The 22,035-nt window shown below is 51.8% G+C and overlaps 10 protein-coding genes across 12 annotated transcripts; 3 read left to right on the top strand and 7 right to left on the bottom strand.

The window, feature by feature from the left end:
- Positions 1 to 303: 303 nt before the first annotated feature.
- Positions 304 to 1,194, top strand: LDX57_005593 (PaaI family thioesterase; the record flags this gene model as incomplete). Its single annotated transcript, XM_046087281.1, has 2 exons — positions 304 to 1,089; positions 1,168 to 1,194. 2 exons carry the CDS (start codon positions 304 to 306, stop codon positions 1,192 to 1,194), a joined length of 813 nt encoding a protein of 270 aa, XP_045943248.1.
- UFD4 lies at positions 580 to 7,548 on the bottom strand. 3 transcript variants are annotated; one of them, XM_046087279.1, is made up of 7 exons: positions 7,313 to 7,548; positions 7,160 to 7,254; positions 6,401 to 7,041; positions 4,714 to 6,337; positions 2,194 to 4,653; positions 1,988 to 2,137; positions 580 to 1,915 (listed from the first exon to the last, which is right to left on the bottom strand). In XM_046087279.1, the coding sequence occupies exons 1-7, from the start codon at positions 7,324 to 7,326 to the stop codon at positions 1,719 to 1,721; spliced, it is 5,181 nt and encodes a 1,726-aa protein (XP_045943245.1). In that variant the 5' UTR covers positions 7,327 to 7,548; the 3' UTR covers positions 580 to 1,718. The 3 variants fall into 3 exon arrangements, with proteins under 3 accessions (XP_045943245.1, XP_045943247.1, XP_045943246.1); XM_046087278.1 differs by having other exon boundaries at positions 1,336 to 1,915; positions 6,401 to 7,254; XM_046087280.1 differs by having other exon boundaries at positions 1,336 to 1,915; positions 1,988 to 4,653.
- Positions 7,549 to 10,355: 2,807 nt separating this feature from the next.
- On the top strand, positions 10,356 to 11,376 carry NMA1 (nicotinamide/nicotinic acid mononucleotide adenylyltransferase; the record flags this gene model as incomplete). The annotated part of the gene is made up of 3 exons (XM_046087277.1): positions 10,356 to 10,660; positions 10,750 to 11,023; positions 11,095 to 11,376. 3 exons carry the CDS (start codon positions 10,356 to 10,358, stop codon positions 11,374 to 11,376), a joined length of 861 nt encoding a protein of 286 aa, XP_045943244.1.
- A 1,023-nt stretch (positions 11,377 to 12,399) lies between these two features.
- LDX57_005590 (uncharacterized protein) lies at positions 12,400 to 13,767 on the bottom strand (the record flags this gene model as incomplete). The annotated part of the gene is made up of 2 exons (XM_046087276.1): positions 12,400 to 13,281; positions 13,345 to 13,767. 2 exons carry the CDS (start codon positions 13,765 to 13,767, stop codon positions 12,400 to 12,402), a joined length of 1,305 nt encoding a protein of 434 aa, XP_045943243.1.
- A 284-nt stretch (positions 13,768 to 14,051) lies between these two features.
- Positions 14,052 to 15,347, bottom strand: COQ5 (class I SAM-dependent methyltransferase). Its single transcript, XM_046087275.1, has one exon. The coding sequence runs from the start codon at positions 15,122 to 15,124 to the stop codon at positions 14,264 to 14,266; it is 861 nt and encodes a 286-aa protein (XP_045943242.1). The 5' UTR covers positions 15,125 to 15,347; the 3' UTR covers positions 14,052 to 14,263.
- Positions 15,348 to 15,767: 420 nt separating this feature from the next.
- Positions 15,768 to 17,317, bottom strand: LDX57_005588 (putative MFS multidrug transporter; the record flags this gene model as incomplete). Its single annotated transcript, XM_046087274.1, has 2 exons — positions 15,768 to 17,137; positions 17,185 to 17,317. 2 exons carry the CDS (start codon positions 17,315 to 17,317, stop codon positions 15,768 to 15,770), a joined length of 1,503 nt encoding a protein of 500 aa, XP_045943241.1.
- Positions 17,318 to 17,651: 334 nt separating this feature from the next.
- On the top strand, positions 17,652 to 18,116 carry LDX57_005587 (uncharacterized protein; the record flags this gene model as incomplete). Its single annotated transcript, XM_046087273.1, has 1 exon — positions 17,652 to 18,116. The coding sequence occupies one exon, from the start codon at positions 17,652 to 17,654 to the stop codon at positions 18,114 to 18,116; it is 465 nt and encodes a 154-aa protein (XP_045943240.1).
- Positions 18,117 to 18,471: 355 nt separating this feature from the next.
- Positions 18,472 to 19,842, bottom strand: LDX57_005586 (Zn(II)2Cys6 transcription factor; the record flags this gene model as incomplete). The annotated part of the gene is made up of 1 exon (XM_046087272.1): positions 18,472 to 19,842. The coding sequence occupies one exon, from the start codon at positions 19,840 to 19,842 to the stop codon at positions 18,472 to 18,474; it is 1,371 nt and encodes a 456-aa protein (XP_045943239.1).
- A 226-nt stretch (positions 19,843 to 20,068) lies between these two features.
- Positions 20,069 to 20,422, bottom strand: LDX57_005585 (uncharacterized protein; the record flags this gene model as incomplete). Its single annotated transcript, XM_046087271.1, has 1 exon — positions 20,069 to 20,422. The coding sequence occupies one exon, from the start codon at positions 20,420 to 20,422 to the stop codon at positions 20,069 to 20,071; it is 354 nt and encodes a 117-aa protein (XP_045943238.1).
- An 856-nt stretch (positions 20,423 to 21,278) lies between these two features.
- LDX57_005584 (uncharacterized protein) lies at positions 21,279 to 21,952 on the bottom strand (the record flags this gene model as incomplete). Its single annotated transcript, XM_046087270.1, has 3 exons — positions 21,279 to 21,352; positions 21,402 to 21,491; positions 21,559 to 21,952. The coding sequence occupies 3 exons, from the start codon at positions 21,950 to 21,952 to the stop codon at positions 21,279 to 21,281; spliced, it is 558 nt and encodes a 185-aa protein (XP_045943237.1).
- Between the last annotated feature and the right edge of the window lie 83 nt (positions 21,953 to 22,035).

Below are 22,035 nucleotides of genomic sequence, written 5' to 3'. Positions count from 1 at the left end.
ATGGTGATTTCCCGGTTGGGAACTTTTTAGTTTAGCGGGCCCCGTTTTCGCTTTTCTTTTTTTTTTCCCCTTCTTCTTCTCTGCGCTTTCGATTCTGGTTCTTTTCTTCTTCGCTTGCAGGTGACTTGCATGCTGCTTGTTTATATAGTCTAACGGTCTGCATTGGTAGGTTTATTGTCTCTTTTTTTTGTTTCGTCTCTATGCGTGCATATCTTCTACTCGTTCAACGGTGCTAATACCCAGACCTACTATAAGTACACAACTTAGAACCTTAAAAAAGAGACGCTACAGGAGAAAAACAAAATGACCTGCCTCGCGAGACCTCTCGCGCGCTGTCTGCGCAACCCCATCACAGCCGCGCGCATCGCCATCCCATCATTCTCCTCCTCCTCCTCTTTATCGTCCTTCTTTTCTAAATCTTCGATCCGCCGCGCCTCGACCGCCATCCCAGACACACACCATGCACCTCCCTCACCACACCCGCATTCATCCTCCAGCACCACCCCCACGAATTCCTCGAACACATCTCTCGAATCGCAAACAGACGACCTCATCGCCCGCCTCCCCCTCGTCCAATCCCTTCGCTCAAACCCGTCATACAAGGAGTCGCGCCCCCACAGAACCATGAACCCCTCGCTTCAGCCGACGCACTTCGTCGCCGGCTCCCTCTCAGGCCCCGGCATGGTCACCGTGCCGCCGTTCATGTGGATGGCAACGGAGAAGCACGCCGCCAACAAGACCCTCACCAGCCGCGTCGTGTCGATCTTCCATGTCGGCGCCCAGCTCTGCGGTCACCCGGGCTTCGTGCACGGCGGGCTCCTGAGCGTCATGTTCGATGAGGCGTTTGCGCGGTGCGTGTCGGCGTGCTTTCCGAGCGGGCTCGGCATGACGGCGAATTTGAATGTCGATTTCCGGAAACCTGCGATGCCGGATCGTGTGTATGTGTTGCGCGCGGAGACGGAAACCGTTGAGGGGAGGAAGGCCTGGGTGAAGGGTACGTTGTGTTCGATGCCTGGGCAGGGGGAGGATGGGGAGCCGGTGTTGGTGGCCGAGGCGAAGGCGTTGTTTGTCGAGCCGAAGTTTGCAGAGGTGAGTTAGTGGAATGTTCTTTTGCTTTATCTCCCGGCTTTTCCCTTGATCTTGTGCTAACTTGGTCCATTTTGATAGTCCATGGTGCCACTGTATCGCGGTTGACCGATACTAGAGGTCTCTGGTCAGCATGGTTGATTGACACAAATGGATATAGATTTAGATATAGATATACATACTCACATAGACATATAATACCTTGAACAACTAGACGAATGCACAAATACACTACATGTTCACGCCGGTCCATATCGAACAATTGCATTTTCTATCTAGTAAAAGACAAGATTGAAGAAACCCCCTCGAACTCCTTCCCAACCCGAGAAATTGGACAGGAACAAAGTGATGAAAACAAGAATCAAAGAAACCCGAACGCAGAAGGCCGGCCGACAAAAAGTCACAGATTCACTTATGCTGTCATTAAAATTTCTCCCATTGCCATGCTATAAAAAGGGTATGTTGCTAAAGCTTTTGTACCGGTGCACCAAAATATGTGCTTTTGTTTTTATATTTTTCTCATGTTTTCGAGCTGGTGGGTTTTCGTCTTTCTCTTCTGCGTCTTCCACGCCAGCCAACCAATAAACAGCACCGCCGATCTTGTTGGCGAACAAGCTGATCGGGGTAGCTGATCAAGACAGGTGGAAGGCCCCTTGGCCTTCCTTGATGGCAACGGTTAATCGGTCTCGGAGAACGTCCAGGCTGCTATAGTCGGGCAATTTGAGGTAATTTACACAGGTCATAACGCTGGGAAGGTAATCATCCGGAGTATATGGCGGTTCGCTTGGGCGACAAACGACAGTAAAGATAGGTGTCAGACTTTTGAAGCCTGTGGAAAGAAAACAGAAGGGTTAGCAACTTGTTCTGCTACAAGACGAGGAAACAGTTGGGGTTTTCTTACCTCCAATGGGAAGCTTTGGACTACCAGTCACGAACTGGAGGAAATCTCGTCGCTGTGGCGCGCTCAATTCGCTCATGGTTTGCAACAGATTCCGGACGCTTCGGCTGTCCATGTTAAAGCCGTGGTCTGCTTTAATGGAGTCCATAAGAGCTAGAAGCAACAAGGTTAGTATTGGATCCGTAGTCAACAGATTTTACGCAACTTACTCTCGATCGTCCAGTCTTCCTCTGCTCGTCCAAACAGCATGACGAGCTCGCTCGGTGTAAAAGTTCGCAGAGCCACGTATGGGAAGACCTGAGAGAACCCTGTCCGGAATGCGTCGACTTGACGTTGCACACCGCTGCCGAGGGTCATGTCAACCACCCGGTCAACATACAGGTCCACATTCTCAATGGTCACGGGAATGTTAGATCCATTGCTAATGAGATCAATGGTCGGGTACCCGGGCAATGTAAAGTCAAGGCCTAGATCATCAACCTGGACGCCGTCCAACTCAACCTGCTGCAAAGCGTGCTTCTTCTGCGCATCGGAGTAGGCTTTGTTGTCGATGATTTCCTTCTTTGAGTTGGCAAAGCGTTTCAAAAGGAGCAGCGAGTTCGCCAGGTCATGGTCTACCGCCTTGACCGTGCCCAGTGACGGGGCAACTGAGGACGAGAGATCGGCGATACGGAAGAAGGCCGGATTGAAGGAAATATCGATGATGCGCGAGTCAAGCATCGACCGGGCAACGAATTTCCCGAGAACCTTGAACAGCTGCAATTGCTTCTTGCCCGATTCGGAGGCTGCTTGCTCTTGGCTCATCGGAGACGGGAACAGTCCCCGCTGGCCAAAGGCATACTCTTCGCTGTTGTTGCAGTCGTTTTCTCTCCAAATCTTGAGTTTCTTTTTAGAGAACTCCTTCGAGACGGTCGAGTAGAATTCCAAGGTTGGGCCGAGTCCCGTGCCCACTTCTTCGAAATACTCAACTTCCAGAATGCTAGGCGAGGAGCCATACAGTTCCATGACCTTCATAGCGGACTCTAGAATACGACTTCTCGAAATGCGAACCTTCTGGCGCTGAAGGCGGCCTAGGAAAGGCCGATCGTCTCGCCGGTGGTCATTCCGGCTGTCATCCCCGTTCTGGGAATTGTGCCACCTCATCATTGCTCGCGAATAGCCAAATGCCGTCGACTGAAGGAACAGATGGCGGGTTTCAAAGGGGAACAAGAAGGGGAATAGTCGGGCGAGGTCTTCGCTCCAGCTTGGAAGACAGCTACTAGCCACGATCAACGGTTCTTCCATTTGTCGATTAAGCTTGGCGGTCAGTTTGGTGTTGATAAACTGGGCGAGAGACTCGGGTTTGAGGGCCACCAGCTCCTTCGTTTCAGCCAGTATATCATCAAGGGTAGCATTCATCTCGTGGAGAACACGGAGCAGCCGCAGGATCGATGCAGTGGTGGAATCCTGGTTCAAAGAGGATGGCATCTCAGCGACGCCCAACTCCGCATCGGGCTTGGATGATCCGGATACAAGAGACGTCGGTTCAGGAGGCGGCGGTCCTGGAACTCGTTTGAACTTGACGGTATGCACGGCGGACCAAACGTTCCTCGTTGCAGGATCCGAAAGTTGGCGGTTGTGATGCACGGCACGGTAGATAGTCGTCTCGCTTGAAACGGGCTTGTCGTCCACGCTGAATTCAATATGCCAATCTGAAGGAATGGAAGCCATGGCAGCAGCGTAAGAAGAGAAAGGGCGACCGGCCAGAGCAAGAGAGCTGTTCCCCGTGGGATTCGAAGCCGGAGCGGGAGTAGCAGAGGAAGTAGATTTAGACGCGGGGGTAGATTGAGAGGGAGTTGCCACACGAGTACCATCTTCTTTCCGTGCCGTAACCTTGCCGGAGGAGGCAACTTCCATGTTGACTGCCGTAGGATCCGGTGCATTGTCATCCGAAAGATCATCATCAAGGTCGTCAACAATGGCGTTCAGCTCCTCGTCGTCACCGCCATCATCTTCTTCGTCCTCTTCGTCGCTCAGTTGGCGCTCATCCGCACATTCCAAAGGCTCGCCATCGTGTTCATCTCCTTCCGCTCCTTTCTGGTGCCGAGCAGAGCGCCTCGACCTTGATCCACGACCCTCAGTGGATGATTCTTTGGCAGTGGGACGTGACTCCTCGGGGGCCGGTGGTTGATGAGTGCCAGTGAATGGACGGGGCAACGGGGGTGTATCGCCTCCCGCTGCCTCGAGACCACCGGCGAGCTGCTCCCGAAGTCGCGCTGCGTTGGCAATTTGGGAAAGAATGGTGTCCCGACTGCGAGGTGGTTTTGGTCGGTCGGACAGGCTGATTCGTGGGTGGAGGAAATCGTCCAAAGCCTTGAATGTTGCTATTGCGTGGATGGAAACCATGATGTTTCGGTAAGACCGGGGAATGTTGGAATCTTCATCGGCCACCAATTTCAATCTGAGTTGCTTGCCAAGCATGTAGGCGGCGTTGCTGCGCGTATTTTCTAGCGAGTTATGACTGACGGTTATCACTTCAAAGTGCTCAGTCCGGCTGAGCAGGTCTTGGAGTTTGTGAATGAGCACACTGAACGGTGTAGTTGCCGTACTCTGGCTTTGCGCCTTCTCGGAAATGGTGGTACCCATAAACGCCTGCAAAAATGCAGCTCGGGCTTCGCGCATTGCGGGAGCTAGATGTCACGGTTAATCTACCAAGTTGCCAAGGACGCGAAAGAGGGATGTTCACTTACCCTGGAAATCTGCAAATACATCCAAAAGAATCTTGATAATACCCGAATTCAGCAACTCCGAGCTAGTGATGCTCTCAAGAGCATCGCCGTCAAAATGGGACGCCAATTTCTTGAACAAGGCGAGGCCATCTCCATCGGCGCCACCAAGATAGCAGGCTTCAATGTCCGATGCAAGTGTCTGCAACTCAGTCAAAGTTTCAAGGGCTTTGTCGCGCATATCTTTGCCCGGGCTAGCCTCATGCAGCTCGACAAATGCACGAGCGTCACGAACGACGAGATCCTTCATAACATTGTCAATCCTCGTAGATAGTACTCGTCCCGAGAAGGACGAGCTCTCCGACTCCGACATGTCGTCATGATCATCGTCATCTTGCTCGTCGTAGTCATCGTCATGACCTTCGTCGTCATCATCTGAGGCACGTTCATCGTCCGAACTAGCATCCCGATCAACCCGCTTGGACTCCTCACGTGAGTCACGGGGCATGTCTGCGTTCCCAGCGGCAGGTGACTTCCGTGGGGACTTTTCTTGCTTGTCCGTGGATAGGGGTCCTTCGGCAAGCTCGAATATCTCAGAAATGACACCCTCACGATGGAATTGGTGCTGGTACACATGTTCTAGACGCTGGAAAAGAAGCTCTGCACATCGGAGGGCAGAAGATACGAGTGAAGGGTGATCCTTTTGGGAGAGAATGGACGCTAGAAACGAGGCGTATGGTACCGTCTGCAGGGCCTCTTCGATCAAAGGGGCATCCAAGTTATGTAGCATCTTAAGCTGGGCGATCAGGACCTTCTGCCGCACCTCTAGGTTGACGGTACTGGAATACGCATCGGTCAACGTGGGCAGCAAAATCATAGCGAAACGCTTGAGTTCGGTCTTGCAGTCCATCAACAATGATCGTCTCTTCTCGGCAGATTCTCTGGCCTTGGGGGATTTCAGTGCCAAAGTGGGGTCTACATCGAGAGGGGCGCCCGGCCACCCATCTGCTTGCGAAACCTGTCGGCCAGGAACACCGGGTAACAGCTCGCAAATGACATTCAGAGTTTCGAAAACCTGTTCTTTTGGACGGTGAATCAAGGCTTGCATAACAAGGACACTATCCATTTTGACCGCTGTGTCCTCGAGATTATCCGGCGGCGAGACGCCGGTCAGAATTTGATAAAGCGTGTCAACGACGTCCATCTTGAGCAGCTCCACGGAGAGCCTAGGGCTTGCTTTAGACGTGATGGCCAGAACCCTGAGGAATTGGGTGTGGATGTGGGGGCCAATCAGGTTCGTAGTTCCCGGCAGAAGCAAACGAAGCACGGCCCTCAGCATTTCCGGTTCGATCAGCTCCTCCAGCTTCTCCGGCTTGTGCTTGAAGCTCTCCACGATTCTGGAAACACACAAGCAGCCCTGCTCGACAACCTTGGGGTCGTTGCTGGCAAGAACGTTCAAGAGTGTAGGCATCACATCTCGGACAACTGGAAAAGAGTCGTGTGGCAGGTTGCGGCAGCAATTCGCGGCAGTGGTCACGGCGGTACGTTGCGTACTGGTCGGGAAAAAGTCAAGGTACGTTAAGCATGCTGTCAGGCCGCCTTCTCGCACTATGGATGCTGGGAAGTCCACGGAGATTTTCGCCAAAGTCTAAGAGACCATCAGTACGTTGCTTCGATCAGGATGAGTGATGACGAGAAGAGGGAAACCCACGCTAAGGGCCTGTTCGGCCAAGTCAATAAATTGGATATCGAGCAACTTCTGGCACAAGATCGGAACAGCGCCGCCGTAAACAACGTTGGCCACAGATCCCCGCAAAGCCTCCATCAAGTTGGCCAGACAGCGGCAGGCAAGCAGCATAATTTCGGGATTCTCCTCGCCAAACTCACTGGGCTGCATCAGAGAGACCAGCTCCTTTACGTACGGATCAGGGGAAAATTGGCCGGAGAGGTTGTCCTCATTTGACACGAGCAGAAGGTCCGATAGTTCTGAGAGGGCAATCAGTTGGATCGACGGGTCCTCCTTCATTCTCAAGTTGGTCAAGATCTCTCGCAGGCGAGAGGACATTCCCGACATCATACCGCTCAAGGCCCGGAGAGTACTTTGAAGCCCCAGAGGGCTGCGGGATCCGAACAAGCTGTTATGGAATAGATCTCCATCATCGTCATCGATGCCCGACTGGTTGGTTCCGTCGTTGCTGTCGCTTGGGGGGGACGAATCGCGGTCCTCACTCCGTTCCTGTGCTTCCAAGTCCTCCTCCGCATCCGCATCTTTCATGACAACATCCGGATTTGTCTTTGGTTGGTGCTTCTTCTGTCGACGGGGGGAAGAAGATTGAGTAGCTGAGAGTCGATCTAGTATTTTGAGAGAAACTGTTAACTTCACCGATTTCAAGCACGCCGATTTCCCAGAGTCAAGATATCTTATCCGCCCCTTCCGCGAAAAGAAAAAAAAGGTTTTCGCTATCCTTACCTTGCGACGGTTTCCCATTCCGGCTAGACTTTCGTCGAGATGTTGGAGGCGAAGTTTGATTTCTTGAAGACTCCTCCGTAGGGCGTGAGGACGGACTAAGAGAGTTAGTAGGTAGGCCTTAGATGCCAGTACCAGAATTCCTATCAAACTCACCCGGGTTGGGACATAGTTGGGCGGTTTCGGGTACCACGACGGGGAGCTGCGGAGCCTGCCGCCGCTTGGGGTGAAGCTGCACGCCTCTGTCTCTTGGTCTTTCGGGGCGGAGACGAGTTGTTCGGTTGTCCCGGGGCGTCCGCAGGCCGATCGCTGCGTGCGGGAGCTCTACGCTTCCGAGAGGGAGCCGGGCCAGCGGCAGGGATCGCAGGCGAGGGGGCGGAGTTGGTGGGCGGAGGAGGGTCTGCGGCTAGTCTCGCGGCGGAGCGGGTGATTCTGGGGGACATGAGAAGTTGAGTATGTCTGAGCGATTCCAGAGGGGTGTTCAAGGCAAGGCGAGGGGCGAACGTAAAGGCCACGCAGAAAAGCACGACGAGCAACAATGAGGGGAGGAGACAAGATCGGTGAGGTTTAAGAAGGGCGGTCTTTAAACGACGCCGACACAAGACTCAGACGAACTCGGGGTGTGATGGGGAATGGGCGAATGGCACAGCGGGCTAGGCGGGTCCCCAGGAGACAAGCAATGCGGGGCCAGCAAGGTGAGGGGAGTGAAGCAACGGGTGTCAGGCCAGGCGACAAGAGGGCGAGAGATACTCAGCGAGTAAAGGAAAGGGAATCTGCTATATACCTGGCGGCGGTGGCGGAAATTCCAGCGGAAGAGTCCTCAAGAGGGTCCTGGCGGTGAAAGCTGGGCCTTTGCCTGGCCATATGTTGATCGCTAACGAGAGCTAAATGGAGAGGGTTCGCTCATCAGTCGACACCGTTCAGCCCGCCATCCGTTTACTCGATGAGAGACCGGGAGGAAAGGCGAAACCGGGTTCGTCGATGAGTTGGGTGGGAGAGGGGGGAGATAAACGGAAGCCGTTCGGAGGAGCGAACGAGGACTGGAAGCCGAAGACTAAAAAGTAGCCCGGACAAGGAAAGGCGAGAGGGAAATAGTAACAGAGACTACACGAAGAGATAGTAATTTAGAGATCGAATACAAAGTTGATGGTAAGAATGCAAGTAGTCGTGTTCGTCGTATTTTCGATGGAAATGTGGATGACGGTTCGAAAAGGAGAGGGTGGGAGGGGAAGAAGAGGAAGAGGAAGAGGAAGAGATGAGGATGATGGAGTTGGGGGGAAGCCGAGTTGACGTGGTGAGCAAGCGGTCGTGACGCCGGCCTGAGGTCTCCAGTCCGGAGAGCGTCAGGCGCGGAAGCGCAACTTTCCTTCTTCTTCTTCTTCTTCTTCTCGGCACTTTCCTTCCAGCCATTCAACATGGCTCTATCAGTCACTACAGAGTGCTTTCACCGGATTTTCCCTCAATACAGAGCCCCCTCGATATGGATCTCCGCATCCTCTCAATATACAAACGGGCATTGAAGACCAGTCCTCGGTCGATTAGTGACGAACCTCGCTGTCTCGTCGTTGTGTGACTTTGGCTTGATCAATTTCAATCCGGTCGGGAACACGCATGGGCCCTGGCCCAAAAGTAGGAGACAGCAGCGATCGGTTCAAGGCTGCGGAGGATACACAGGTACATACATACTTCGAACGGGCTGTTCCGGTATGAGACCTTGTCCCCATCCCGTTGTCCATCCTTGCTTTCAGCAAATGTAACGGTGTATCAGAGCGTAGGAGATTGCAAATTTCTCGGCCCTTATTATCATTGCGATCTTTTAGAAGACGATTGGTCCAGTCCGGCCCCTCGTTACTTGCACCGTATGTCTCTCTCAACTCTTCCAATCACATCTCGTGGATATATACATGGTTGGAGACCAGCGGTTTGGCAACAACAAACGAATATTGTCACCTTCACCACACCTCGCTCAAGGGACCACGAATCGAAGGGGTCTGAGCATTAGAGGGAAGGATTTTTGCATTCATTCCATATTCTTTCGGCTCTCATGAATAACTACCTGACTGATGGACTAGTTTGATTCAAGCACGTCTGTCGGAGGAAGTTTTCAGACCTGTTGGCTTCCCTTGTTCAAGAAGTCTGAAAATGGAATCTATTAACGACTATTTCGCCGGCCATGTCGCCGTCTGCCCGGGGATGGATCTCCCTTATCACCGACCATACAGTAGTGGGAGAGGTAACCTGGGTCGGAGAACCTCAATGATGATCATCTAGAATATCACACCGGCAATTGATCCTGAAATTAATCGAGACCTAAACTCACCCCTTGAACATTTAGTCATTTACGGAGTCCGTACTCCGTAGAGCGGTTGGCGAAAGCGGCAGGGGAAGTTGAAGCGGCATAAGTTTGCCGGCTAACCCAAGCGCTCCGAAGAGTTCCTAATAATTACTCCATATTATCGGAGTTGTCTCCGAACTAACGTATAACTAGCGGGGGTAAGTTGACCCAGTCCCGCTCGAGCGTCACCGTCGCATATAGGGATGACGGTGAGATTCTAGCTGCAGAGTCATTTGTTCTAGGGGAATTCTTCGTAGTTCTGGGTAGGACAACCGGGGTTCCGCAGTAATGGAGTGTCTGTAGGCATCGGTTTAATAGTCTAACATACTCCGTATGTTCTAGGTAGGGCGCTTGTACTATGTAGGTACCCCTTCGCTGCAGGGCTGTTTCGAAAGATACTGGACAGTACTGGAGGACGCAATCCTATCAAGTAGGAGGTATGTCCATAATACTACCTAGTACCTACTCCGTACATACTATAAATAATGGCAAGAGAAGACCGAATCGGGCAAATTAATCCGATGATGTGATCGATCTACCGCAGGTCCCGTGATAGTCCCGTGACACACCGACGACCCGTCTGGGTGGCGTTAGGTAAGCATCTCAGAATTTTCCCCCGCCCGGAACGTCCAGATCGGGTAAGGCGGGCATCCTCTCCCCCACGCCTGACTAACCGCAGGCATCCAGTCTTCTCTCGACTTCCTCCTCTTGCCGACTGATCGCAACCAGCCTTTATATTCTCCCTTCTCTACCCCCCCATCACAACGGATTTCCCCTACCCACAAACATTGACATTCTTCCCCAGTTCATCCCCACGATTCAACAACCCAGTTTTGCGAGGGACTCACTCATTCTCTTGCAACCATGACCGACATGGCCGAACAGACCGAGGTCGCCCCTCAGGCCCCTCCTCATCTGCCCCCGGCTCCTGCCGATGATTACGCCTTTCCAGAGCTCCGGCTGAAGCAGAAGATGGATGACCCGGAGAAGACCCCTCTACTGCTGGTGGCCTGCGGCTCCTTTTCTCCCATCACCTATCTTCATCTGCGCATGTTCGAGATGGCGGCCGATTACGTCAAGTTTAGCACAGACTTCGAAATTGTCGGCGGATACCTGTCTCCGGTGTCGGATGCGTACCGCAAGGCAGGACTGGCGAGCTCAGAACATCGGTACGGAATTGCTGTTCCCTCTCTATCTTGCCCCGTGATTGCCGTTAAGGTTCCGGAGTTAGCTGACCGAACGTCTTTCCCCTCTATAGAGTAGCAATGTGTCAGGTAGCCGTGGACCAGACCTCCGATTGGTTAATGGTTGATACCTGGGAACCGATGCAGAAGAAATACCAGCCCACTGCCGTGGTGCTGGATCACTTTGACTACGAGATCAACACGGTGCGGCAGGGAGTGGATGTTGGAAATGGCTCTCGCAAGCCGGTGCGCATTGCCCTGCTGGCCGGGGCGGATTTGATCCATACCATGTCTACCCCCGGCGTGTGGAGTCAAGAGGATCTGGATCACATTCTCGGCAAATACGGTGTATGTGTGCCTGGCCTGACAATACCCCCATCTCCTGGTCGAGGTCTCAGACTGACATTCTGTTTCTTCAGTCTTTCATCGTCGAGCGCAGCGGAACGGATATCGACGAAGCCCTTGCAGCCTTGCAGCCTTGGAAGAAGAATATCTATGTCATCCAACAGCTCATTCAAAATGACGTCAGCAGCACCAAGATTCGTCTTTTCTTGAGGCGTGAGATGAGCGTTCGCTATCTGATCCCGGTGCCCGTTATCCACTACATCGAGGAAAACAAACTCTATGTCGATGACGGCGCGACGGCAAGTTCCACGACTGACAAAGGCAAGGAACGACAGGAATCAGGGCAATCAGGCTGATGCTGTTAAAACTTTCCGCAATTTTGACTCCAAAAGTTCTCTAAAAGGGCAGCTACGAGACCCATTGCCCTGAACCAGATTTGCCATGGCAGATGAAAGACCTTGAATGTTTCATTTCACCATCGCGGACCGACTCCGATCTGAGTGCGGCTCGTTCTTTATGGCCGGACATTACCCACCTAGTGTTCCTATCCACCCCCCCCTCTTGCGAACGCAAATCCGCTCTCACTCGCCAAATTCCCTTTTCTCGGCACCCAGAGGATTTCCAAGGTAAAGCAATATGCGCAATGCTCTTGGAAACCTATGAATGTCTGCGGGGACCATGAATCTACACACTGAGCGGTAGAAAATCGACATGGTGTGCATCGATAGAAATGAGGTCTCCTTTTTGTGTCTCGGGTGGTTATCTTTGACCGTTGCTTTTTATCCCGTTTGACTTTCTTGCTTGTGTGCCGTGTTTCCACTTGCTATTCTCTCTCTCCCTTTTCTCTTTTTTTCTTTCTTTCTCTTTTTTTTTTTTTTTGGCGCAGTCATTTTGCTGCACGTTGACTTGTTACGAGTAATGTTGAAGATACCATAGAGCACGTTGCTTGCTTCGTTCCGTTCTCTTTCGAAAGATGAGTTGCTTTTATACCCCTAATAATATTATCTGTATCTATAGTCTAGATAGATTCGAATGCTTCAATGCCAGTTCAGTAAATCCAACGAATGAAAATCGACAAAACGAAAAACATGTCTTTGTAGACATCGATGCAAACAGAACAGATAAAGTGAAGTATTCTCCAATCGCAGATCAAGGCTATGTATGAATATTCCCCAAACCAAAAGTAAATCTATGATATATTGATATGTGTAGCGAAATTGTAGAGCGGTGTATGTGGTTGTATGATCCAAGAAGAGAAAAAGCCAAAAACGGACATTACAGTCATAGCAATCGTTGATATGTATAGAATCGCGCATGGTTGTTGTGCAAAAGAATAGGTACAGATGGCCCATATATTAGACGGAGATCAAAGATCAAGCCTACTGATCCCACAAATCCTCGGCTTCGATGACCCCCAACAGATCATCAGGATTCTGGTCTTTCATGACCGCGATCACCGTCACCGGGGACCCTGTGGATGTTGTGGTTTTCGAGACTAGCTGGCGCGCATGCTCGATGGTCGTTGAGTAGGGAACGCGCAGCCAGTCCGTGCGAGGAACAGCGAAGGGAAGACCGAGACTGGTGAACGCGGTAACTTCCATGTCCACATAGCTGCTCTGCGAAAGAGAGCGAAGATGCCGCGGGGGGATGATCTCCGCGGGAGACAAAGATACCCACGATTTGGCGTTGGGGTGCTGGATGGCCGTAAGGAGAATGTTCAGCAAGCGTATCTTGCCCGCTGCAAAGACCGTCGGGATTTGGTCGATCGACACGAGCATCTCAGCAAGGGGGGGAGCGCGGATCGCTTCCTCCTGTCGAGGAAACGACAAGATGGGTTGTTGCGGGTCATCGGAACTGGTCGACGGGAACGATACAGTCGACATGCTCATTGGCGTCGTGACGTTGGACGCCGCTCCAATAGCCCCTCCAGGGTGGAAGCTCTTGAAGATCTCGGCAGGCCCTCGTCCCGGGGTGGTATGTAGCCGCCTAGCGGTGGCGATAGCCAAAGCATCGCCCAACGACAGGGCTACCGTAGTGGATGATGTCGGAGCACTGACGCCAAACGAGGTCTCTTCATCCTCGTGGACCGGAGCCGGTAAGAGAATGCCCATGTCGGAAGGCTGGAAGGATAAAAGCGGACATGTCGCCGGATGGAGGTGGTTTGTGATGGCAATCACCGGGACGGTGGAAGGGATATGAGGCAGTAGCAGTAGAAGCTCGGGAGTGCGACCCGAGAACGATATCAACAACAGGGTATCTTGCTGCGAAACAGAAGATTAGCAACGAGAATCATTATAAGAAACGGGAAGCAAAGAAATGCATACCGGTCGAATCATGCCCAGGTCACCATGCAATGCCTCCGTAGGGTGTAGAAATGCGCTATAAATACCCAGGCTGTTCATCGTCGCTTCCAGTTTCTGAGCAATCTTTCCACTCTTGCCTACCCCGCAACACACTAATTTGCCACCATTTCGAATACTAGAGGCGATCTGGCTCACAGCGCGCGCGAGATGCTCCTGCGCCAAAGGATTCGTCTGATACAGGCGTTCCAAGTTCGCCAGGGCAGCGCGCTCCGTGGAAATGACATGGACGGCGGAATTCACTGAGGTGGTCCATTGATCTCCGGGAGATTTGAACAAGTCCGTGTCCGCGGGGTCTGGAGGGGTCATGGGTAAAGCAGAGAGATTCGTTATCATACTGGGCGTGGAGGGGGACAGCGGAGTCAACGGGGATCGGAGGTGCCCCATGGTGCAGGAACCATCGTCTGCGCGTAATTGGAAGGACAGATGGTCTTCTCCCAGGAGGAGCCTGGGAAAAGAGTTCCTGGACTCGAGCCCTGGAGGGATAGAAGAAAAGGAGGGGAGACGACAGGGGGAAAAAAATCGAAGGTGGGGGAGGCGCGCAGGAAAGAATCGGCCTCGGCCGGGGAAAGAGTCCAGGCGGAGGGGGTTGACTAATGTAGTTGGGGAGTTAAGGGGAGAACCGGAATATGAAAAATATTGGATTAATTATAGTCTCCTCTGTCTTAATCCATCTGTCACAGTGCTCCCAATAATTATTAATATTCCCTAAATTATTCTACGGCAATGACACCATCGCCGCTTACCTTGACGCATTGCAGATCCCCATTCTTACACGGTGCAACCACAGCAGAAATGGATTATTTTATTTCAGCTGGACATGGTCTAGTTCTACATACTGTACATTATATATCAATCACCGCAGTCTTCACCTCCGCGATTCTTAAGCCTTAGCCTGGGGAAGCGGTTTGATGCCCTTGTGGATCGCCGCAATTCCGCCAGTAAGGTTCTCGAAGCCTCGTCCGGGGATCATAAATCCGGCCTTCTGGATCATCCCCCGGAACTCTTCCTGGCTGGGGAATTTCTCGATACTCTCCACCAGGTACTGATAGCTGTCGCGGTCTCCGGCCACCAATTGACCGATCATGGGGATGGCAGTGAAACTCCATTGCTTGTACACGGCGTTGAAGAGATCGTTGTCCACCTTGCTGAATTCCATGCACGCGAACACGCCGCCGGGCTTCAGCACCCGGAAGGCCTCCACCAGAGCGGCCTGCTTATCGGTGAAGTTCCGAATTCCAAAGACAACCGTGTAGAGGTCGACGGAGTTGTCGGGAATGCTGGGCATATGTTGCGCGTTGCCCTCCATGAACGACAACCGATTCGAATTGTAGTAAGGCGTCTGGATGCTCCGTTTCTTGCCCTCCGCTAGCATCTCGGGATTGATGTCCGCGATCGTCACCCGAGTCTCCCGGTCGTTGTTGATGTTGGTCGCGTGGTCCAGCATGCGAAACGCAATATCGCCCGTCCCGCCGGCGATATCCAAGATATTCCACCCTCGGCCGGCTGCGTCGGTGTCGCGAGAGGGTAGCGCAGATCCGGGATTTAAAGAGCGAACGAAGTGATCTTTCCAGAGGCGATGGATTCCGAGCGACATGAAATCGTTCATGGCATCGTAGGACGAGGCGACCGAGCTAAAGACCGACCTCACTATTCGGTGGATGGTGTTAGAGTCATCGTTCTTTTCTTCTCTAACGGTCATAGGAAAACCAACCCATGGACTCCTTCTCTGCTTCCGGGACATTGGTAAAGCCAAAATGGGTCATTCGTTCGCTATCCGACTTGTTGAATTGGTTCTGCGCCCGAACGGTGCAGGAGAAACAGCGATAGGGAGTCTCTGGCACGCTGACACTTCGCTGGGCAGTCGAGCGCAGACTTCTCCATAATGACCGGGACAACATGGTGGGCCGCTGAATATCTGGACGACGCAATTTGGGGGAGAGTGAAGGTTGGAGGAAGATGGAACCGGCAGACGCTTTTCTCTCCGGGCGGCGAGCTGGACCGGCGATCCTCAGGCACGCGTTTTCTGCCGATCGGCCGCCGGATTACCCGTTTGAGTCAATGGCCTGATCTATGGAATTTCAAGATATCCAATACTTTGCATTATAGCATGCATTCAATGGTATTAGCGATTACGCTCGGTATATTGAGTCTCGATTGTTCTTAGATAGCAAGTCACCTCTGCGGTCTGTAAATTAATTATAAGTTATACTAAATTCTAGATACAATAGAGCTAGTAGGTAGAGAGCCCCCAAAAGATAAAGGAACATAATGGAGAAACAAAAAAACTGAGCATAATACAACACCTGGCTTTCTTAGCCAGGCCCAGCGACCCCGTCTCCCATGCAACCATGATCCTGAAATATCAAATCCGACACCTCTCTACTCTAGGGTCTTGCCTGTCTTCTCCATCCTGCGGCGAATCTCCACTGAATAAGTGGACCCACCAGCGACACGAGTTGTACAACCACGCAGACCGTAAAGGCTACCCCAACCCCAATGTTGTTGATCATGGGCATGATGAAGCTTGTACCACCGGCAGCAAACAAACACCTCGCAAGGTTCAGACTGGCGCTCGCCGCCGCACTCCTGTCAGGAAAGACGTCGACAAGGTAGGTCATAATAAGCGACTGCGTGGAAACAGCGGTCCATCCGGTGATAAAAGTCGACACGATTGGCACAGCAATATGGACGCGATCAGGATATTGGATAGTCCAGCCAAAGAGAATGATCGAGATGCACTGCAAGAACGAGAAAATCGGAATAAGCCGAAGGCGGGCTTTCTCCAGCGGGAAATCTTCTTCTCGATCGACTCCAGGGCCCAAAGTCTCCGTCTCGGTCTCAATATCACCCAGAGATGACTCAAAACTCTGCTTGACGCGGCGGTAGTCTGCGTCGAGGATTTTGCCTGTCACAAGCGTTCCGATCATCGACCCGACACCATTGGCGATAAACGTGAGACCGATCTGGATCTCGCTGAGTCCGTAGCGATCCTTGAAGAGAGTGGACATGGCCGTGATACTCATTTGCCAAACAGCATAATAGATGGCGAGGTAGATAATGATAGGAGCTGCATGCTTGCTAATGAGAATGCGGAGGGGTCCAATCACGTCGATCTCCTTCCGAGGCGCGGGCTGAGATGATTCGTCTTCATTTTTCCATTGGACGCTGGTTAGTTTTTGGTACGCCGTCAACGGATATCTAGTGAACGGGTTCGACGGTGTTCGGCTGCCATTCGCAACGATCGATCGAAGCGTTTCGGGTAGTAGAATCACAAGGAAAACCAGGAAAACTCCGCTATAGATGGTAAGGAACCAAAAAACCGATCTCCATCCCAGGGATCCTGCTAATGCGCCTCCGATGACCGGTCCTACGGCAACAGGCACGAGAAGACCAGCCTGAAAGATTCCCATGTAGCCGCCGCGCTCAGCCCGAGTAGTAATATCGCCAATGACACCGGAGCCAATTGCGATTGTACTCGCACTGCCCGTGCTCTGGAGACATCTGAGAACAATCAGGGTGGCGTAGTTCTTCGTTTCTGCTAGACCGATACATGCGCCGAAGAAGACAATGAACGTGCAGGTGTATGCTATTCGGCGACCCCTTACGTCGGAAATCGGGCCCCAGAGGCTTGGTGCAAGACCCTGGAAGATAAGGTATGACGTAACGGTAAGGTTGACGAGTTCAACGGAGACATTGAGATCGTTTGCGATGGTGGAAAGGGCTGGGAAGTAGATATTCGAAGCGAAACCCGAAACTACCAAAAGTTAGCTCATGAAAATGTGACTGTGTTGGCGGACTTACAAGTCGCAGCAGTCGAAACAAGAAGCACGATCAGAGCTTTTTGCTTCTTATCGAATAGACTGAAAGGCGCTTCCGGAGCCGTAGTTGGAGGTGGCGTGGATTGAGATAGCGAGTTCTGATTGTTGGAAGTCATATTTTTGCTGCAATAATCGATGAATATCCGAGTCGGTAGAGGATCCAGCGGTCGGAATCCATGAGGCTTAAATATTTCCTAAACGACCGTATGTTCCGTCAAGACATCAGGATCGGTTTTCCTGGCCCGGAGCTGACTTCGGAGTCCCGCGATAGGGTTCCGGAGTTGAGACTCTCAACTCCGCTGGCATGGACATCTTAAATAAAGATGACCAGAAAATCGCAGTCTAAACAGACGACCCTACATTCCGAAGGATATCGTTTTCAAAACCTCCCGTCAAAGTATCTAGTGAGCTTGTTGCCGTTCTCATCTGGCTTCATTTCATCTCGTTAAAATGGATCCCCCGGCGCAGTCGAACTATACATCCGGTAGCTTTGGTGAACATTATGCAGTCCTGAATTTGGATTGGATGTCGGTTCTCATAAATGCCGCCCAGGATACGGCCGAGGGGCAAGCGCTGATTTCGAACTGCTCTGTGTGGAACGATGCTGTGCATCAGAAAGACCCTCGGCCCTTGACCATCTTTACCACGCTGGCCTTCAATCGCGCCCAGCCCGAAGTGCAGGCCAACGCGCCGTTTGCCCAGCTGATCGCGCCGTTTGGCAATTTCGAAGTTGGCTCTCCGGAAGTGCAGATCGACCCTCGTTTCAAACTGGACGAGAAAGACGTTGTACTCCACAAAACAAGATGGTCTGCTACCATGGGAAACAGCCTAGAGCAGATCTTGAAGGCACAGGGTATCGATACCGTTATAATTGTAAGCGAAAGCCACCACGTTGCCCGTATTGATCTAACATGAGTGTCTCAGTCCGGCTTAACCCTCTCTGGCGTCGTGATGAGCACCGTCTATCGGTTGTTTGATTTGGATTTCAACATTTATGTGATAACCGACAATGTGCTCGAGTTACCCGTGGACCAAAATGAAGCCTTTTCAAAAGTGATGCTTGAGACTCTTCTACCAAAAATGGGCCTGAAAACAATAACACTTGACGAGGCTCTGCAGGCCCTTGGGAAATCCTAGACTGGTGCTTTAGAGAATGAACTAGATTCGATCATGCACCAACAATAAACGTTTAGGTCTGGTTTCAATGATCATGCAATGGTACGACTTATCATAGAAGCAGAACAAGTTGTATGATAGAATTTATCTTGTTTCAGCCACCGTGCGTGCAGCTCATGATCGCGTAAAGCATAGTTCCGAATTCGTCGACATTTTCGAGCCATTGATCCACCCTAGCTCGCCTTCTGGTAGTATATGTCTCGTCTGATTCAGTAGGTATAGGCCAAAGTTCGTCGATGGTAAGGCCTCCTTCCGCCCATTCCGCCATGTAGACGTTATACTCGCGTTCCCATTCACAGCGACTTTGTGCTTGCCATAATAGCTTATTAGCTGGTGCAGGCAGTCCACGAAGTTCGGTACCGAGAAAGGTGGGAAGGCCCTCTTGTGTTGAGAGGATGCTATCGAGAAGATACATGACATAGACGGCTCGTCGTTTGGTCTCAGTAACGATCCATTCTTCCCATCTGGGTCGCACCCGTCGTTGATCAGCCGCACATACAAGCCCACGCCGAGCTGAAGAGCGGGCAAGGCTTTGGAGGTTTATCATTGTTCCGCGGAAGACGTCGTTGTACGCTCCGCTGAGTCGAAAGAATAGTACCATTGCGTAGATTAGATACGCTTGAAATGCAGCTAGCTGATTTTCGTCATCGAGCTCATCACGTTGATCGTAAACGTTGGACATTTCTCGTTGCAGTACGCTGGCTGCAGTGGCTTCGCTGCCAGGCAGGGGGCTTGAGCATATTCTAACCAGGCTCAAGCAAGAAGCAAGGGGTGACCCTGCCGGTCGCGGTCTCATTTGGGTAAGATGAACATATGGCAAAATGCCGCGACCGTGGGCTGCCATTGCGGCATAAGACTTTAACATTCGATAAATGAAAGCAGTGACGTTGGCAGGATACTCTTTGACGGCCTGCCCAGGAATAGGAATATAAGCGTTCAGCCAGCGATTGCTTATGGCAGTGTCGTCGATGGGACAGATCAGCTCAAGGGCTGAGAAGTCGAGGCTATCCAGCCCTTCAGGTACACGCGTAGATAAAGCTGGTCGTTCTTTTCCAGTAGCTAGGCTGCTCGTGCTGGCCTGATTCGCTCTCAGGTGATTGATGGGAATGCTCTCTGTAAGCTGCTCGGCTCCTGCGGCATTGAGATCCTGTTGCATATTCATGGCCGGGAGTGGGGCATCGGAGCTGATGAGCGAGGAGACGTCGGACGTCGAGAATGGGCTGGGTAACCGGCCATCGACAACCTCGGGGTCGACGGGTCCTTCAGTGCCTGCTGCCTGAGGGTACACACAGGGCAGACCACGTTGCGCGCACCTCGCACAACGTCCACGTTGACGATCGCATCTTGCTTTGGCGCTTGAACACTGTTGGCATGCCTTTTGACGGGAAGAGGAATATCTGGAAGCCTTCATTGCCAGATCCAAATGCAGGCGGGGGAAGATCAAGACGAGATTACATCCGAGCATCTGCACGGGCCGGCGAAGAAGCGCAATGTCACGTGCACTTATCGAAGCACTATAGGGTATTCAGAAAGGGCGAGGGCTCTACTGATCAAATTACTCGGCCAATTTCTGTTTGCTCCGTCTCTCCCTTCCCATTTCGCATTGCAGATGTCCATATCAACTATATGGTTCTCGGACAGTCATACTAGAACCTATGCCACTGATTACCAGCCCAGAAAAATACATTTCATCAAGTCGCTTTCTGCGAATATCCCGGGTCCATGATATACTTGCTGATCTCCTCGTCAGACGTGATGGTGGTGCCATGCTCCACAAGCACATTCCCATGCTGCTGGTAGGCTCGTTCCATGGCCCAGTAGAACGGGCTAGGTGTTGAAAACAGGGCTTCGATTGACTCCAGTGACCGGTTGCGCGTCTCGGGATAGAAGAGGTAGACTATGGGGACCCAAAGAAGATTGAGACCAGCAAGAAGGAAATAACTCCGGCTCTGAAGACTGTCGAACATGATCGGGTTGACGAGAGTGGTCATACCAACTCCAACAGCCCAGCCCGTTATGCCGAATCCATTGCCTTGGGCGCGCATTTCTGAAGGAAATATCTCTGTCGGCAAGAGAAAAGCTACTGTACCCCATGTAGCAGCGTATCTACATATCAGTCAGCGCAAAACGAATGAGCTGAAACGAAACGGACTGATTCCACCCACCCAAGGTTGAAAAGGAAGAGCATCGACACAGCCGCCGGGGCATACTGAGCGGCTTTGTCAGGATTCCGAAGAGAACCTTCATACACTGATCCAGCCTAATTGTATTGTCAAAAGGCAAACGCGAGGCACAAACGGTGCAGAGACCCTTACAACTAGCTCGACAGAAAATAGGATCGCGGAACCAAGCATCAAGCAATGTCGACGGCCCAAGCGGTCGACAATATGCGCACTGATTATAGTCCCGATAATGCCAATGGTGTTAATACCACCAGCCAGTCCGTTCTGCGTGATTTCACTATACCCAGCCTGACTCAGAAGAATTGGAGAATAGGCTGTGATAGCCTTAAGTGATGGATCAGCGCACTGCCCAAGTGAGTCCACACAAGCGTTACTACTTACCGTGATGCCGGTCCAAGATGCCATTATTTGAAGAAAAACACATAACCAAGCCCTCCGAGTTAAATTAGTTCCAGGCTTGCCACCCCTTCTAAGAAGGATTTTAGCAAATTGAATTGGCGAACTGGGTTTGCTGTTTTGTGAGGCAGCTAATATCTCCAAATACTCTCGTTCAATCACATCAGAAGAGGCCCTGCGACCTCGAATCAATGCTAACAACTCTCTAGCTTCCTCATTGCGTCCAACCGATGCCAAGTATCGCGGAGTATCGGGGAGCATCTTGACAAAGAGAGCAACGAGGAGAGCGGGAATGCACTGAAAAGCAAGCAAAAAGCGCCACCTAAAATCGGTGTAGCCCTCCTGGATAAACGCCAAGGCCAAATGACAACCAATATGCGATGGAGATTCCCAGATCTAAAGTTTCATCAATTCCAATTCAGGAATGGGAAAGAAGTCATCTTACAATTGGCGATGAAGACATAACCCAGAAAGCCGCCTCGATGGTCCGCAGAAGAGGTCTCCGATACCAGCACCGGGGTTATTCCAGTCAATGCTAGACAGAGGTGAGTGAGCGACAAGCCATAATTGTAAGTGACCTAGATGAACTATGAGAGTCATACCTCCTGTGCCGATGCCAGCTATCACGCGCGCAATCAACATGAAGTCTGAGCTGGTGATAGCTGCTTGTAAAGCGCCCCCTATAAGAGCGAACAACGAGCCGATAAAAAGACCGTTGATGCGACCAACTCGATCTGCTAACCAGCCACCTGCAAAGCAGCCGAAGATGCACCCAAGGTAATAAATACTGACAAGACCACCTTGATGCGTCGCATCTGTCACAGTCCCATCCGCATTTCCAATCCCCACTTGAGTGACATATATCGGCGCCGAATTGACTCCTCCCATCACGCCTTGGTCATATCCCTCGAAGAAAATACAAACGAGAGAGAAAACACGAATAGCGAGATTGAGCTGCTTGGACGAAAGCTGCTGCCACAAAATTGTGGTCCCCATTTTGGTGAGCTTTGGGAGTTGGACTGAGCGTACAGGAAATCACAATCGCAGGGTCGAACTGTTTGCTACACGCAGCCACCTAT

This window comes from Aspergillus melleus (assembly GCF_016097325.1).
Source record: "Aspergillus melleus strain CBS 546.65 chromosome Unknown contig3, whole genome shotgun sequence".
Lineage (NCBI taxonomy): Eukaryota > Fungi > Ascomycota > Eurotiomycetes > Eurotiales > Aspergillaceae > Aspergillus > Aspergillus melleus.
This window is presented reverse-complemented; position numbering and strand designations above follow the sequence as displayed.

Excerpts from the sequence above, each read along its gene's own strand:
- UFD4 (XM_046087278.1), bottom strand. The coding sequence starts at position 7,177 with ATGGGAAACCGTCGCAAGGTAAGGATAGCGAAAACCTTTTTTTTCTTT. Across the intron at positions 6,338-6,400 it reads TGGCCGAACAGGCCCTTAGC|ACTTTGGCGAAAATCTCCGT; the intron begins GTGGGTTTCCCT and ends ATGGTCTCTTAG. Across the intron at positions 1,916-1,987 it reads TCCAAAGCTTCCCATTGGAG|GCTTCAAAAGTCTGACACCT; the intron begins GTAAGAAAACCC and ends TTCTTTCCACAG.
- COQ5 (XM_046087275.1), bottom strand. The coding sequence starts at position 15,124 with ATGTCCCGGAAGCAGAGAAGGAGTCCATGGGTTGGTTTTCCTATGACC.